Source organism: Corvus brachyrhynchos, unplaced genomic scaffold, assembly GCF_000691975.1.
Source record: "Corvus brachyrhynchos isolate BGI_N302 unplaced genomic scaffold, ASM69197v1 scaffold346, whole genome shotgun sequence".
In the NCBI taxonomy this organism is placed as follows: domain Eukaryota; kingdom Metazoa; phylum Chordata; class Aves; order Passeriformes; family Corvidae; genus Corvus; species Corvus brachyrhynchos.
In genome coordinates this window covers 2,911,299-2,924,651 of record NW_008238644.1, presented here as the reverse complement: position 1 = coordinate 2,924,651, position 13,353 = coordinate 2,911,299, and the positions used below count along the sequence as shown (strand labels likewise).

General features: G+C 47.3%; 1 protein-coding gene and 1 long non-coding RNA gene across 9 annotated transcripts in view; one reads left to right on the top strand and one right to left on the bottom strand.

The window, feature by feature from the left end:
• The first annotated feature begins 8 nt into the window (after positions 1 to 8).
• Positions 9 to 13,353, top strand: part of LOC108447476 — an 18,128-nt gene continuing 4,783 nt past the window's right edge. The window contains exons 1-5 of one of the 8 annotated variants that reach the window (XR_001863072.1): positions 9 to 600; positions 805 to 896; positions 1,973 to 2,205; positions 2,324 to 6,077; positions 10,216 to 11,187. This is a non-coding gene — a long non-coding RNA (uncharacterized LOC108447476). Of the gene's footprint in view, positions 897 to 1,972; positions 2,206 to 2,323; positions 6,078 to 10,215; positions 11,188 to 13,353 lie in introns of those variants that run through there. The other 7 variants (XR_001863071.1, XR_001863075.1, XR_001863073.1 and 4 more) reach the window with 7 other exon arrangements.
• IL13RA2 (interleukin 13 receptor subunit alpha 2) overlaps positions 8,713 to 13,353 on the bottom strand; it is a 14,000-nt gene continuing 9,359 nt past the window's right edge. Inside the window, exons 6-10 of the mRNA XM_017737615.1 lie at positions 12,642 to 12,666; positions 11,650 to 11,835; positions 10,718 to 10,862; positions 9,974 to 10,076; positions 8,713 to 9,064 (exon numbers count right to left, since the gene is read on the bottom strand). Coding sequence (XP_017593104.1) covers positions 9,022 to 9,064; positions 9,974 to 10,076; positions 10,718 to 10,862; positions 11,650 to 11,835; positions 12,642 to 12,666 — 502 coding nt within the window. The 3' untranslated portion in view covers positions 8,713 to 9,021. The remainder of the gene's footprint in view (positions 9,065 to 9,973; positions 10,077 to 10,717; positions 10,863 to 11,649; positions 11,836 to 12,641; positions 12,667 to 13,353) is intronic.

Here is a 13,353-nt window from a genome sequence, read left to right as displayed (position 1 = left end):
TCCTTCTGGAGAGCCCTGCGAAGAGTTTCATCACTGGTGTGGAGTGTGTCCAGTTCTCTTTCCAGTCAGCATCCAAGGTGTTGGAGCCATGAGGGCCCTGGATACGGAGACCCAAATTCCAAAGAAGAAACATCTTTTAAGGAAGAAAAGCAAACCACAAGCAGCCCTTCAGAAATATCGTTTAACTTTGAGCTCATGAAGGGTGTCTGATACTGCGGCAGACAAATTGTGCATTCCAAAAGCAGAGCCCGTCATGTGACAAAGGAGCAGATGTCTCTTGGATGGCTTTCCTCTCTGTGTCACAGTATCATCAGGATAGCTACATGCCAAGAACTGCACTTGGCTTTGTCTCCATTTTGGGGGCGGAAAAGGCATCAGAAGCTTTTTCCTGGGAAAAGGCACGCAAAGACCACCAAGCCTTGAGCAGGTGAAGCAGGAGGACAGAGATAGACAGATGTGTGCTTGCATCTGTGCACATGAACACACACACCCCAGAGACCCCAGAGAGCCACAGGAGATGTCATCACACTTTAGTCTTCTCTTGATAAAATGGGAGTATCTGAAAAGCCGGGGAGGAAACCTGTGACAGGGAGATCAAATGTAAGTGCCGGTGTCACTGTGAGATGGGGGCTGTTCCAGTCATAATGTAGTTTGTGGTGGTGCCTGTATCAAAAAAAAAGCTTTTGTTTCTTTCAATTTTAGCTATGAAGTTGTTATTGTCTGTTCTGTCTCTCCCTCATTTTTCTCTAAGTCTCAGGTCTTCTGCTTGTTTGTTTTTCACACACTGAAACCTGTGCTCTGAAGCTGTCCGAAAACATCTCTGTGATGTGCCCTTCCCTCTCAGCTGTGCAGGGATGCTGCAATCCCATAACAACATGGAGATGGGGAGGCTTCAGGTGAGGGATTTTGGATCTATACAAGACAGACAATCAATGCAACGAGGCACACTTGCTGATTAAAGAACCACACCAGAACATCTTTAATGAACAGTCAAGTGCATGAGCTACACACTGAAAAATTTTGCTTAAGACTGTCCTAAATCCCAGCTTTTGCTGACAGCAGGAGGGTGTGTGGGTACACGTGGAGGCAGTGCAGCAGCAGCAGGGTTTCTGCTCTGGGCAGATCTCCCACATGGTTCCTCCAAGAGGGTGCTTGTTTTAGGGCCCAGCACAGCGTGTCCCGGTGCACTGCCCAGTGGGATTCGCTCCACCCTTTGCTGAGCACTGCAACCACTGAAAAGCTTGCACAAGCCCGTCCTCCTGGGCCACAGCTCCAAGGATCTGTGGAGGGGCCTGGCAAGTGGCTAAGTGTCTAGTGGTGGTACAGGCCAAATAACTCTGGCTGCTCTGGGGTGGTGACAACAATAGAATTATACAGACTGCTCACAGCAGGCAACGGGTGACAAATTATTGTGGAAGACTGAGACTCTGGAACAATCTTTCTTCTGTATTACATCTCTCATGAATGTTGTCTTATGTTCTGCTTCCCCCAAAACCAAAGGATCTCTCAGCAGATAAATACAATTTCCCCAGCAATTTCCCAGGACAATGGTGGCTGCTTTGTTACTCTAGTGGGCACCAGCACTTAAGTGACTTGAAAAATGAATCATGCAGCACCACACAGGGGCATGTTAAATCCACTGTTCTGAATTTTCCTGTGCTTGAATTGCATAAATTGGATAAATTAATGTTTAATTAAAATACAGCCAAATTATCCCACGTATAATTTTAATAGGATCTAATTGTGGCACTTTGAGTGATTTAAATTTCTGATACACTAAAAAAAATATCTGTAAACTAGTGCCTGTTAGTCCACTGCCTGGTTGCATTTGTTAAAACTGAGAGCGGTTTCACATCTGTGTGTGCTGCTGATGTTGGTGTCTCCTCCTGCAGAAGGACAGGTGGGTGCCAGTGACAGATGCTCATCAAAGACACTGGAGATTTTAATCTGGGTCCTTTTCTCTGACTGACAGCTAGAACATTTTCTGTGACATTCTGGGGAGGAAGACTTCAGTGCCTCTCCTGTGGAGCCCACACTTCCCAAAGATCATGACACTGCTCAAAGCAACAGAGAAGTGCAAATTCCCAGCAGAGATCTCAGCTGTGTTGGGGGTTCCTTCCCTACAGGCACCAGTAATTCATGTCCCAGAAGGTGTCCAGAGAAGATCCACAGGTTGCAGTGACTCACCAGTGAAGCCGTGGCAAGGTCTGGCCCCCTCAGCTAAGTACTCACCCCCTCTTCTTTTTGCAGCGCGGCCACAAGGCTGGAGCACGGGTGGGATAACCCTAAAGTGAGCATTTGTTCTCTCTTGTACCTTCTCTAGGTGTACTGAAGACAAAGCTGCCTGCATCCTGCACCAGGCTGTCCTGTGAGAGCATTCAGCAAAGTGCAGGGATGAGTTACTGACTGCAACACAGCCGGTGGTGCAGCCAACCATGGTCAGCAGTGGTGGTTTTCCTTTGCCAGACCTTCACCCCTTACCTTAAGGGTAAATAAATGTGATTCCCTGTTGGTTTGTAGGTAGCTGATACTTTTGCTTTAAAGAATAGGTGGGACTCTGTGTTGGGCCTGAGCAGCAGCCCTGGTGATAGGCACGGTGTGAGAACACAAGGGCCTTATGAGAAAAGAGCAGAAACCTTGGCTTTTTCCTCCTAGCAGCCAAAGATGGGCAAAAAAGGCTCTCCACCAGGATATTGGGGAGTTCTTGTTCTGACTAAGGAGAGAGAGGAGCTATTTAAGCTAGAGGAAGGCACTGATATACAGAAAGGGCAGAAATAAAGTAAGAATTAGAAGCAGGTTTCTAACAAGTGGGGCATTCCAAGTCTGGGACTGCACTTCCAGGTGAGGCAGCAGTAACAGCAACTGAAATGCTTAGTGAGGGCTCAGCTCTTGCATTCACACAGGAATTTATCCCCTAGGTACAGCAGGAGGGCCCAAGTCAGCCCACTTGTCCTCATCCTCTGGTTTGGCAGAGCCCAGGCACCAAGCCAGCCATCTGCACAGCAGCACCTCCCCAGGGACACGTCCCAAAATGTGGGAAGAACAAACATCCTGAGAAGGAAATGCTATTTTTGGGCTATGGTCCTTCCAAGTTGTAGCAAAGCCATGAAAAATGCCACAATTTTGGAGGAAGGCAGGTGAGGCCGTGCCAAGTCAGTGCATCTCCCACACGCAGGACAAGACGAAGTCAAGGCATTGCGAAGGCTGCGTGTTCTCAGCCCTGAGCCAGCCCCAAACTGTGTGAGGCAATATTTCACTTGCATTCTCAGAAGCATCCAGAATCAGCCAGCTTGGCTAGCCCAGGCCTGGCTGCATGCAGTCACGTCAGTGTGTTTTGTTTATACAACAGCATTTTCGTGGACATTTGGTGTTACTGGAGATAGTCTCAGTCTGCTCAGGAGAGCCACAACACTGAGGTAATACCCTTTTGGGCTGCCTTCAGCTGGTGTGGTTGAACAAACACTGGTGAGAAGCTTTCAGGGCTGACCCTGCTTTGTGCTTGCACTGCCTGACTTTTAAAACACTTTTCTTTGTTGCTGTAGCCAGGAACTTCAGGCTTTTGCTTCAGTAAAGTAAATTGTGCTGTTGGTCATTTAAGCTCTCCGTTGTTAAGAGTGAACTTTGCTGAACCTGGCAGGCAACAAGGTTATTGTTTTCTCAGTGTGAGTGTTTCTAAATGAATTGGCATCACAGGCACAAACTTCTGGGGAGCTACCAGCCAAGATCAATTTGAGAGTCCCAAAGGTTGGGACATATTTCCATTTCAACAGTTAAGAGCTGGAACATCATCAGATAAAAGGCAAGGTCTATTCTCTTCTGGGCTTCATGCCTCAGGTGGGGACCTCTTGGTGGCACAATGACTCAGGCTCCCTGGGCAGCCCTGGCTTTGCAGTCAGACCCTGTTGGGATGTTTGGATACCTAGAGACAGGATGGGATCCTGTGTCTGCTGTCTCTGTTTCCTTCTCCTGTGTAAATTTTCTGTAGCCATTTTATGCTACACTCACCTCACGTCAGGCCACTGCCTGGTTGCATTTGTTAAAATTTAGAGCAGCTTCACATCTGCGTGTGCTGCTGGTGTTCGTGTCTTCTGCAGGAGAGCTGTCGCTCTGGGTGGTTTAACACACTGTGGGCATCTGTTTGCTGTTACTTGTGTGCCATGGCCATGCAGGGAGAGTGCCTGGGGAGGGTGGCATGGCCAAGAGCAGCCTTGGAGAGAGGCTTTAATCCCTAGGAAGATCAGGCTCTGCATGTTTGTCTGCTATGCATGTTTTCTCCACTACCGCATGAATTCCAGTGAAGAGTATTCTGCCACCCTTTGTTTGTTTTTAAATCACAAAGGTATTTAGACAACATTAAAGGAAGGTGTTCCCTGGTTTGTAAAAACCCCTGATTTTAAGTACTTTTTTTTTTCCCCAAATGAAAATAACTCCTGCAAGTCACTGGTGCTTTGGTGAGGTGGGACATCCAAGCACACCAAAGGTGTGACATGCCTTTGTCACCTCCATTCACAGCTTTCCAGGCAAGGAAACAAAAAACATCCTTTGTGGATGATCACTGATGGTCATGGCTCAAATCCCCTCACTGCAACTGCAGGAACGTTTCCCACCTTCCATCAAAGGCAAGGCAGGGCAACCTCATTTGGCATCTCAGAGAAGCCAGAGGTGCTGTGCAGGCTGTCCTTGCTGTCAGAGATGAGTGCAGGCACCACTGGGGACCACAGCAGCGCTGCCACCGTGCTCATCCAGCCTCCCAGCTTAAGGAAGCACCCACATTGAGCTCTCCCTGCAGTGAGACCCACTTAAACACTGAGATTGTCTCCTGGGCAGACCCATCAAGAAAGCAAATATCAAAACCATGTTTAATATTTTTAAATTAGTTATTAGTTTCCTTTTTTTTTTTTTTTTTTAAAATGTGTTTAATGGTGTAAAACTTGCTGAAATGGCATTTTATTTCCTGAATGTAGCAGTCCTGTGTTGTGTCTGGATGCAGATCCACACAGGAGGCAAGCAGCCCAGGATGGCAAGGACATGAATCCTTAATTTTGGGCTAAGCCTTGTGGTGTCTGTCATTTTTCAGCTGGTTGTTTTATCTCTCCATACTCTAGGAAGAGTATCTTGACACAGACAGTTTGCAGAGCAATTTCAGCTGTTTGGACGGCTCAGCCACAATATGTTGCCTCAAATTGTTCTGTTAAGCACATGCATCAGCTGTATTTGTTTGCCTTGAAGCTGTGAAAACCAGAGACCCTCCTGAGAAAATTTAGCTCCTACATAGAAATAAAGAGATTGAAAATGCTCTCAAATGTACAAATGCCACACAAGGCAGCGAGCTGCAAACCTGCCATGGCCTGTGAAGCTCTTTAGATTATATCATTAGCTACTGCATCCCAAAGCCTTGACATCTAGAAGCTGCAGCCAGAAGGGCTGTGCTGTCCTTCCAAGATCTAGGCACTCCCTGGAGCTGCAGTGGCTCAGGGATGGGTGCTGAGATCCATGGTGGCTCAGGGGTGAAGGAGCTGCTGCCAGAGTGAGGCAGGGACACACAGCAGGGCAGGGCCAAACCTCCAGTTTGGGCTGGTGGGACATTTCTGAGGGTGCTCAGTGCCTTGAGCATGGGGGAGGGCAGCAGCAAGGGCTGGTTTGGGCTGGCATGTACCCTGGGAGATGCAGATCTGGGCAGTGTAGCAGCACTGGGCCATGGTGACGATGCCACGAGGCACAAGGCGATGTTACCCCTCAGTCACACCCGAGCTGAATGATGGAGCAAAGGGGTGACACCTCTCTGCTTAGCAGGACAGAAAGAACAGGACTCTTTCTAACGGTGACAGAGCCATTATCCCCCCCTATTTAATTTTCACGCACTAAATACCAAATTCTGGCCGCACGGATGCTGCACCTGCTTTCCACGTCCTTTCATCCAAGCACAGATGCTGACACCCAGTGGCCATGGAATTTCCAGCTCCCGTACAAGAGGGAAAATTTCAGCACGGATGCCTCAGCCGGTGAGATACAACATCCACCTTTCCATTTCCTCAAGTGCAAGAGGAGTAAAGAGTTCCTGGGAGATCACAGAATGGGTAAGTCTGGAAGGGAACACTGGAGCTCATCTTGTTCAACCCCATCTCCAGCAGGATCCCCAAGCGTGCTTTAGTTAGGATCGTGTCCAGACAGCTTTTGAATATCTCCAGAGGAGACTCCACAACCTCTCCAGGCAGCCTGTTCCAGTGCTTTGTCTCCCTCACAGAGAGAACAGAGAAGTTCCTCCTCATGTTCAGGTGGAAATTCCTATGTTCCTGTGCAAGATGCCAGCCTTCCTTTATGTCTTGCAGCCATTGGCAAGTTATGGGGGTTGAAACACTTGTACTGAGAGGCCAGACAGAAAAATTTAAAAATGTGAGGATGGATGTGAGGAAACGGAATGTAAACTGATTTTCAAATTATTCTCTTGCTGGCAGCTTAAAAATATACCTCAGTGAGAGAAGAAGGGTGATTTTTGAGTTCAGAGACCTTGGCATTCATCTTCCCTGATTTGCTACTTCCCAAAAGCAGTTAGAATATGACAGACTAAATGGATTTTGCGTTTCCCTGCAGCATGCACAGGATCATGCTTTGGTATGTGTGACAAGTATTGACGTTCTCTAGAGACAGAAAAGCTGTGTAGGAAAAGTTGGGTTTATTCTTCAGCAAATGGCTCTAAGACTTTATCAGTCAAAGACAGAAAGAAGACTCTAAACTCATGGGTATGCTAAGACAAAGACATGTCTCACTAAACATGTGGAGCTTAGATGGTAAAAACACGTGGAACCCAGACATCAGCTGGGAACAATAAGAGCAGAGCATGCCAAAGGAGGGATTTTAAAAGTCCTTTACTAAAAGTATTAATTATGGACTACAGCAAATGAACTAAAACACTGTAATGAGACTACTGTGTGAAATACACTAGTGTAATTATATAAGCATGGGATAAAAGCCTACTACTGAAATTCTAGTGAGGTTCAGGATGTTGGGAAGGCGAGTGGACATCTATTAGGGCTAAATTTTGCAAATGCTGCAGATGTGATGCTGTGAGAAAGCAGGTGGGAGGTGTTTTGCTGCTGCTGCAGTGAGGACCCTCTTCAGGGTTGAGTTTGGGGAGCAGGGAGCCCTGCCCTGGGGCCAAGCCCAGCTTTCCTTACCTAAATGCTCCTGTAAAGCTGCAGCGTAGAGATACCATAAGTAGATGTACTTAATTTATCACTCTGTTACTAGGCAGGTTTCTAGGCAGGCTTCAGCCTAACTTTTATATTTTGTGGTTACTGAAATAGCTCTGATCTTTTTTGGGATGAGTTCTAGCTGTGGAGGTACAACAGCCTTTCCTTTGCTATCTCTTACTTACACCCATGCACTTTAATTCTTCCTCCCTTCTTACCTTTTTGGGGTAAAAATAGACTAGAGGCTTTAGCCCAGTTTAAACCCATCCAGCATGTTGGGGCTGCTGCTGTATTTGTCCCAATCCAAATGCCTGTGCCCAGCATTCCACCTGGTAAAGTAGGTGAGATCACACCAGATGTACCCAGGACAACAGGCTGGGCCTGGCTGCCTGCCCTACTCTTCCCCCTGGGGACATTCACAATGCACTCACATGTTTTTAGTGGACATTTTAACAGTTTAAGAGGCTGGCAGAACATCAGAGGCCTGATGGCAGTTCTGAAAATCCAAATTGTTCCAAGTAAAGCCATCCCATGGTGGCTGGCCAGGAGCCCCAGGAGACAGTAGAGGCAGAGGTCTTGTCTCAGCAGAATTACAACAACCATGAAACTTCCTTTCTGCTTCAGTTTGTGCACTGACCATTTTTTTCCTGGTTCTTTCCTCCTTTGGTTGCTCCCCAAATTACATTGGGCTGTTGCCTATTTAGCAGTGGAAGCAGCTGATAGTGATTGAATAATTTTGCAGTTGGATGTGTAAGACAGCACTTGCTGTGATGTTTTGTTCCTGATTGGATTAGTACGGCTCTTTACTTGGCTGATTGGCACAAACTTGATTTTCTCTCTGAGCTTCCACTGTTCATTAGAAATTCCCCCTTTGAATAACTGCTCCTGCAATGAAATATGTTTTCAGGGTAGTTCAGATGAAATGAAACCACACTAAACCTCTGTGTTTGCCTTGGTTAGTTCTTCAAAAAAACCCAGAATGGGCTTAGGAAAGGGTATCTCATCCAGTGATGATTTTAAAATTTTTTTTCTATCATCATCATAGGGAATACCTCCTAAAAATTGGTCAGCAATTTAATCTTCTGAATACCTGTTGTTGAGAAACATCAGGTGTGCTTCATTGAATTCTGGTGCCAATGTCCACTTCCTAGAGAAATTCCCATGTCACATTTGCTGGAGTAACCCTTGCTTCTCCTCTGAATCTTCTGTCCTTTGCAGTAGCTGTGGTCATGCTTCTTTATAGCAAAAGTTTCTCTCAAGGTCTCCCCATTTGAGCTTTTCAACAGATAAGGCATATCAGCTAATGGAATAAATAGCTCAGGTAGCTCCTTTTTCAGCATTTAGATGCTTTCAGCAGGCTGAGTGTTTGGGGACAGGGAAGACCTGGTGAGAGCAAGGTGGGGTCCAGGGGCTGGATGCAGGTGTTTGCATGCATGTAGCATTGGGTGTGAGCTGCTGCCCTTCAGTGTGTGTCCTGCTGACAGATTTCTAGTCCTCACAAAAGAAAAAAACCAAACAAACCCACAGAACAACGTGTTATCTTTATTCATGGCAGTTTCCACTGCCCCTTTTTTCTCCATTGTCCTGTTATCAGAAACACCTTTCTTCTGAGTCAGTTTAGATCTCTTCCAGTTTTCCTGCAGTCACTTTAAACCCCTCCAGTTTTCCTGGGGCTGTTAAGGAGTGGAGTTGCAACAGCTGCTTCACCAATGGCAGCAGGCAGGGAAGACCCATCTGGGCTGCAGAGAGCTCAGGGCTCCTCTGCTGTCCTTGGGATGGTGTTCCATGAGCAACCCACCAAACACAAGCGGTGCAGCAGGCACTGGCAGAGTTAGCATCCCACAGACGCGTGCAATGGCTTTCCTGCCGGGGGTCTGAAATGGACACAGACTGTTATTCCCAACACTGAGAGAGCTGAGGACATGCTCCAGCATCCCTGTCACACACTGCCACATCCCAATGGCAATGCAGGAAGCATTTGCTTCCCACAGGTTTATCACTAGCATCTACGCTTTGTTCGAATTTCACAAACCAAAACATTTGGAAGATGGATGCAAAGCAAAGATGAAGGAGTGTGTGTCTGGGACTCCGTGCATTTGACTGCCAAACAGGTGTCAGTTCGTTTCTGAGGACCACAAAAAGGTGTTTCTAGAGCCAGGTCTCCCTCATGAGTGATGCCTTAAAAGGCTTATTAGAAAAGCTTCCTGCTTGCTCATGCTTTTTGGCCATCAGGAAAAGATAAGTTATCAGTGCTGGGGGATCAGTTCTCTCCAAGTGACCCGAAGAAATTATCAGTAAAAACAGACAAATTCATCCACTGCATCTGCTTTCCCCTCGTGCCATCACTGACATGAATGTAAACAGCTGGGACGAGAGTGCCAAGAGAATGAGGATTTAGCCCATTAAAATGGCACTGCTTTAACACAGCTAGGACAAATCTCTGCTCTTGAGTGGTTTGGGACATGATAATAGCTTTATTTATGCTGCTGTGCATGCAAGTAACTGCTGCATTTAACAGAAACAGTCTGAGCTCTTATGAGCTGTATTTGAGTCTCTGCAGCGAGTTTATGGGTTGCTGTAGGGGCATTTCATATCAGAAACAGACACACTCAGGAAGGCTGCTTACTGAAAATAAACTATTGTTTGGTGTCCAGTCTTAGAGCATCTATTAATGTTTGGCCCTTAGACACTTAGTGTGATGTTTCAGTTATAACTGCAGTTATAAATAGTTACAGACACCAACATAAAAGCACATGGCTTCGACAGGCTGCCTTGGCGCTTACCTTTTCTTGCACTGGCCAATCAACATAAATACTGTGAGGCTAATTGACAAACTCAGGATGACTGGAATGAGGATAAATAGCTGCTTGTCCTCTTTTCTGGACACTGCAAAGATAAATGACAGGAAGTAAGAAGATGTTAGAACTGATTGTATTACCTCCTACAAAGCTTGGGCTCAGATCTCATCGTGTCCACATTACCCTACATGTTTTTATTTACTTATTCATTTGTTTGTTTGCTACAGGTATATGCTACTGGGTGGGCTAACATCCTCCTTCAGGGTCATATATCTCCTGCAAATAGATGCAGTCACTGCTATGTGCCTCTCCCCTGCCTTCTGCATCTTGCACCAGAACCAGTGCACACAAGGACAGCCCAAGACAGCCTACAGGGTTCAAAGGAGCTGATCTGTGGTGCAGGACAGGCAGCAGGATGCCCTGTGGAGATACTGCAAGTACCCCGTGCCCTCTCTTGCTCAGCAGTTGCTCCTCCACCCCAGCTGTCCCCATGCAGCAGGGAAAGGTGCTGCTGCAGAAGCATTAATATTTTGGGGCTTGCCTGCTAACTGCACTGGAGATGCAAAGCTGTAGGAATGGCTGTGCTGGAGGAGGCTGAAGGTGTAACTAAGGCAGCATCCCCCCTCCAGTGCTGGACACCAGCAGATGCCATGGCAGCCATCAGCACTTGCACCCAAACAGGTTTTATAAAGGATGTAGAAGAAACACGGTTTACTTTGTGCTCCATACCAGAGAAACAATCCTGTGTCCATTCACTCCAAAAGCCCTGGTCAGCACAAAAAATATTTGTTCTCCCCCTGACACGAACACATGAAACGTGGCTTTGGTTTGCTCTGGAAATCGTTAAAGCAGTTTCCATTTGGGTCGACACAAACTGAGGAACAAAACAAAAAGAAGAAATATCACAGAAGTACGTGCCACCATCAGGATCTGTCTGGTGTGGCCTGATGTTCCTGAACACTGTCCAGGCTCTGCAAACCTTTGGATTATCTTTTGGCACTTTTAAATGATTTCATAACAGTTTTGTACAAGCTAATGTAAATAACATGACTATGAAGACAAATCTACTGAAAATAATTTCTGGAGGTGTCATCATGTATGTTGCCATTTATGCCTGTTAATTTATGGAATAATCTTTTAATTACCTAAGGTGATTCATGAGTGAAATACAACAATTAAAAAAGGTATGTCCCCGATGATTAATTAGTCCTTTTCATTTTTGCCGTCCAAACTGCACCTGGATCATTCACAAGAAGAAAGCACCATGCATAAAAGATGTGTTCTGCCCCAGGCCACTCCTTTTGGGAGATTAGAATTATAGTTTCCTTGGTTCAAGTTGTGCCACCCTATTCAGGGAAACAAGCCACAGCAACTTTAAATTTCTTCAATGACAGTTTTCTGAGAAAACAGGCAGGAGGTATGAGGAAATGCTCACTTGGAGCCTCCTGCTGGGATCTGTTACTGCTAAAGCAAAGCTGAAGCTGGAGGTTAAGGGGGTTAAGGAGGAACATGTGCAGTGCAGCAGCCGGTCAGTGATTTCCACCGGCAGCGCCGGCCGGGGCTGTGCACAGTCAGTGCCCAGGGTAACCCACACCCTGCTGCAGCCTGTGCCTCCCCACCACCCCTTCCCCTCCCTGGGGCACCCTGGGTGCTGTCCCTACCGCCCAGGCAGCCGTGGCTTCCCCCACATCTTCTGCCACCTGCACCTCGTACTCCAGGCAGTGTGGCGGCATTCTCCCTCCCGGTGGGCTCCAGGCCACGAGGAGCTCCTCAGCTGCAGACATGGAAACCACCAGCTGCTTCGGGGCTGAGGGCTTTGCTAGGAGGGGAGAAAAAAGAGAGGAGGTCAGGAGGTGCTCTCAGACAGCTCCTGGTGGAAAGGCTTCAGTTCATCACCGCCAGCCTCTGTCCCTTTTCCCCGTTGACGGGGTTTCTGAGCTCTCCTGGCTCTGAGCCACGATGCTGGAATAGTAAGATACCACAGAGTCTGGAGGGTGGATTATTTATTTTAACTTGACACCCAGGCTGGATGAGGTCCTTGCTCTGGGCTGCAGTGCAGGGGATTTGAAGCACAGGGCTGTGAGCACTGTGCTCGGCACGTTCCCCTCGCAGCCGCCAGCCCTCCCTGTGCTGCTGGGGCAGCCTTGGCCCCTGCAGTGTCACTCCACTGCACTGCTGATCTCACACTCTCTGCATCCCAGAAAACACTCTGGTTTGTGTCAGACGCCCAAAGCCACACACGAAGCACGTGGCAGCATTAATGGAATTCAGAAATCCTGCTCATTAGCCCAGTGGTTTAGCTGGAGGACTGGCTATTTTTCCTTCTGGCTTGTAGGCAAATGCACCAGCATGGTGTCTATAATAAAGCCCATGTACACGTAATGTTTGCACATCATGCTGTGCCTTGCTCCTGATGCCTTAGGGTTTAACTTTTATATTTTTCAAATCCTGTACTGCTTCGTGTGTAACTCTGAAGTTTCTTGTGGTCTGTTAGCTGCTGTTCTCTCATGCTGGTTAGACATAAAAAGCCACTCTAGATTTGCTCTCCAGGGACACTTAGATTGTCCCAGGCCCCAAAATATGTAAACTAAGGCCTCTGAAGAGGAGGGCAAACTTGGGGTAGTTATGTCATTAACTGGGGTTGTAATTGGAGAATTGATCCTGACGTGCAAATGGACCAAACTTATAAAATTTGGAAGAACTCGTGACCTGGGGTCTGTCTTGGGTGTAGCCTTTTGACTGCCCAGGGTGCACCTTTGAAGGCCCTTCAAATCAATACCTACCTTTCTTCCCTTATTCTTGTCTAGTTTCTATTTTTAGGTGGCCATCTCAGGCATCACTCTCTTTTTTCTCTCATGGGTTTGAAATCCATCTCTGCTCTGACAGACCCCATCACACTTTGCACTCAGCTCACCCCAGACCTTAGCTTGGTTTGAACAGCAAAGCCTAAAGATCTCTCCTGTGCTTGTGAGGAGTGGAGCAGTGGTTTCAATTCTATCAGCAGTAAATGAAGATATCTCTGTGACCTTGCTACTAGAGCCAAAACCCCATAGCTGCCCTGCTGTATGCCCACCAGGCCATTTATATGTCCAGTTGTCCAGCTGCCAAATGCAGCACTTGGAGGCACCCACTGACCCTCCAGGGTTGTGCTGGGTGGTGTTGCTTGCCCACAAACACTCTTGGAAGCTAAAGTCCTGTTTGGCACATGCCACAGCCCCTTCCCTGGGGGAAATGCACACATTCCAACCACCCACCTACAAAAGCACACATTTATTTGAGACCCCTAATGCAGGAGGTGGGCCTGGGGTTTGTGGTGGCCACAAGGGTCCCCTGTTGCTTCCCTGCTGTCATTACCGAGGTTGTGA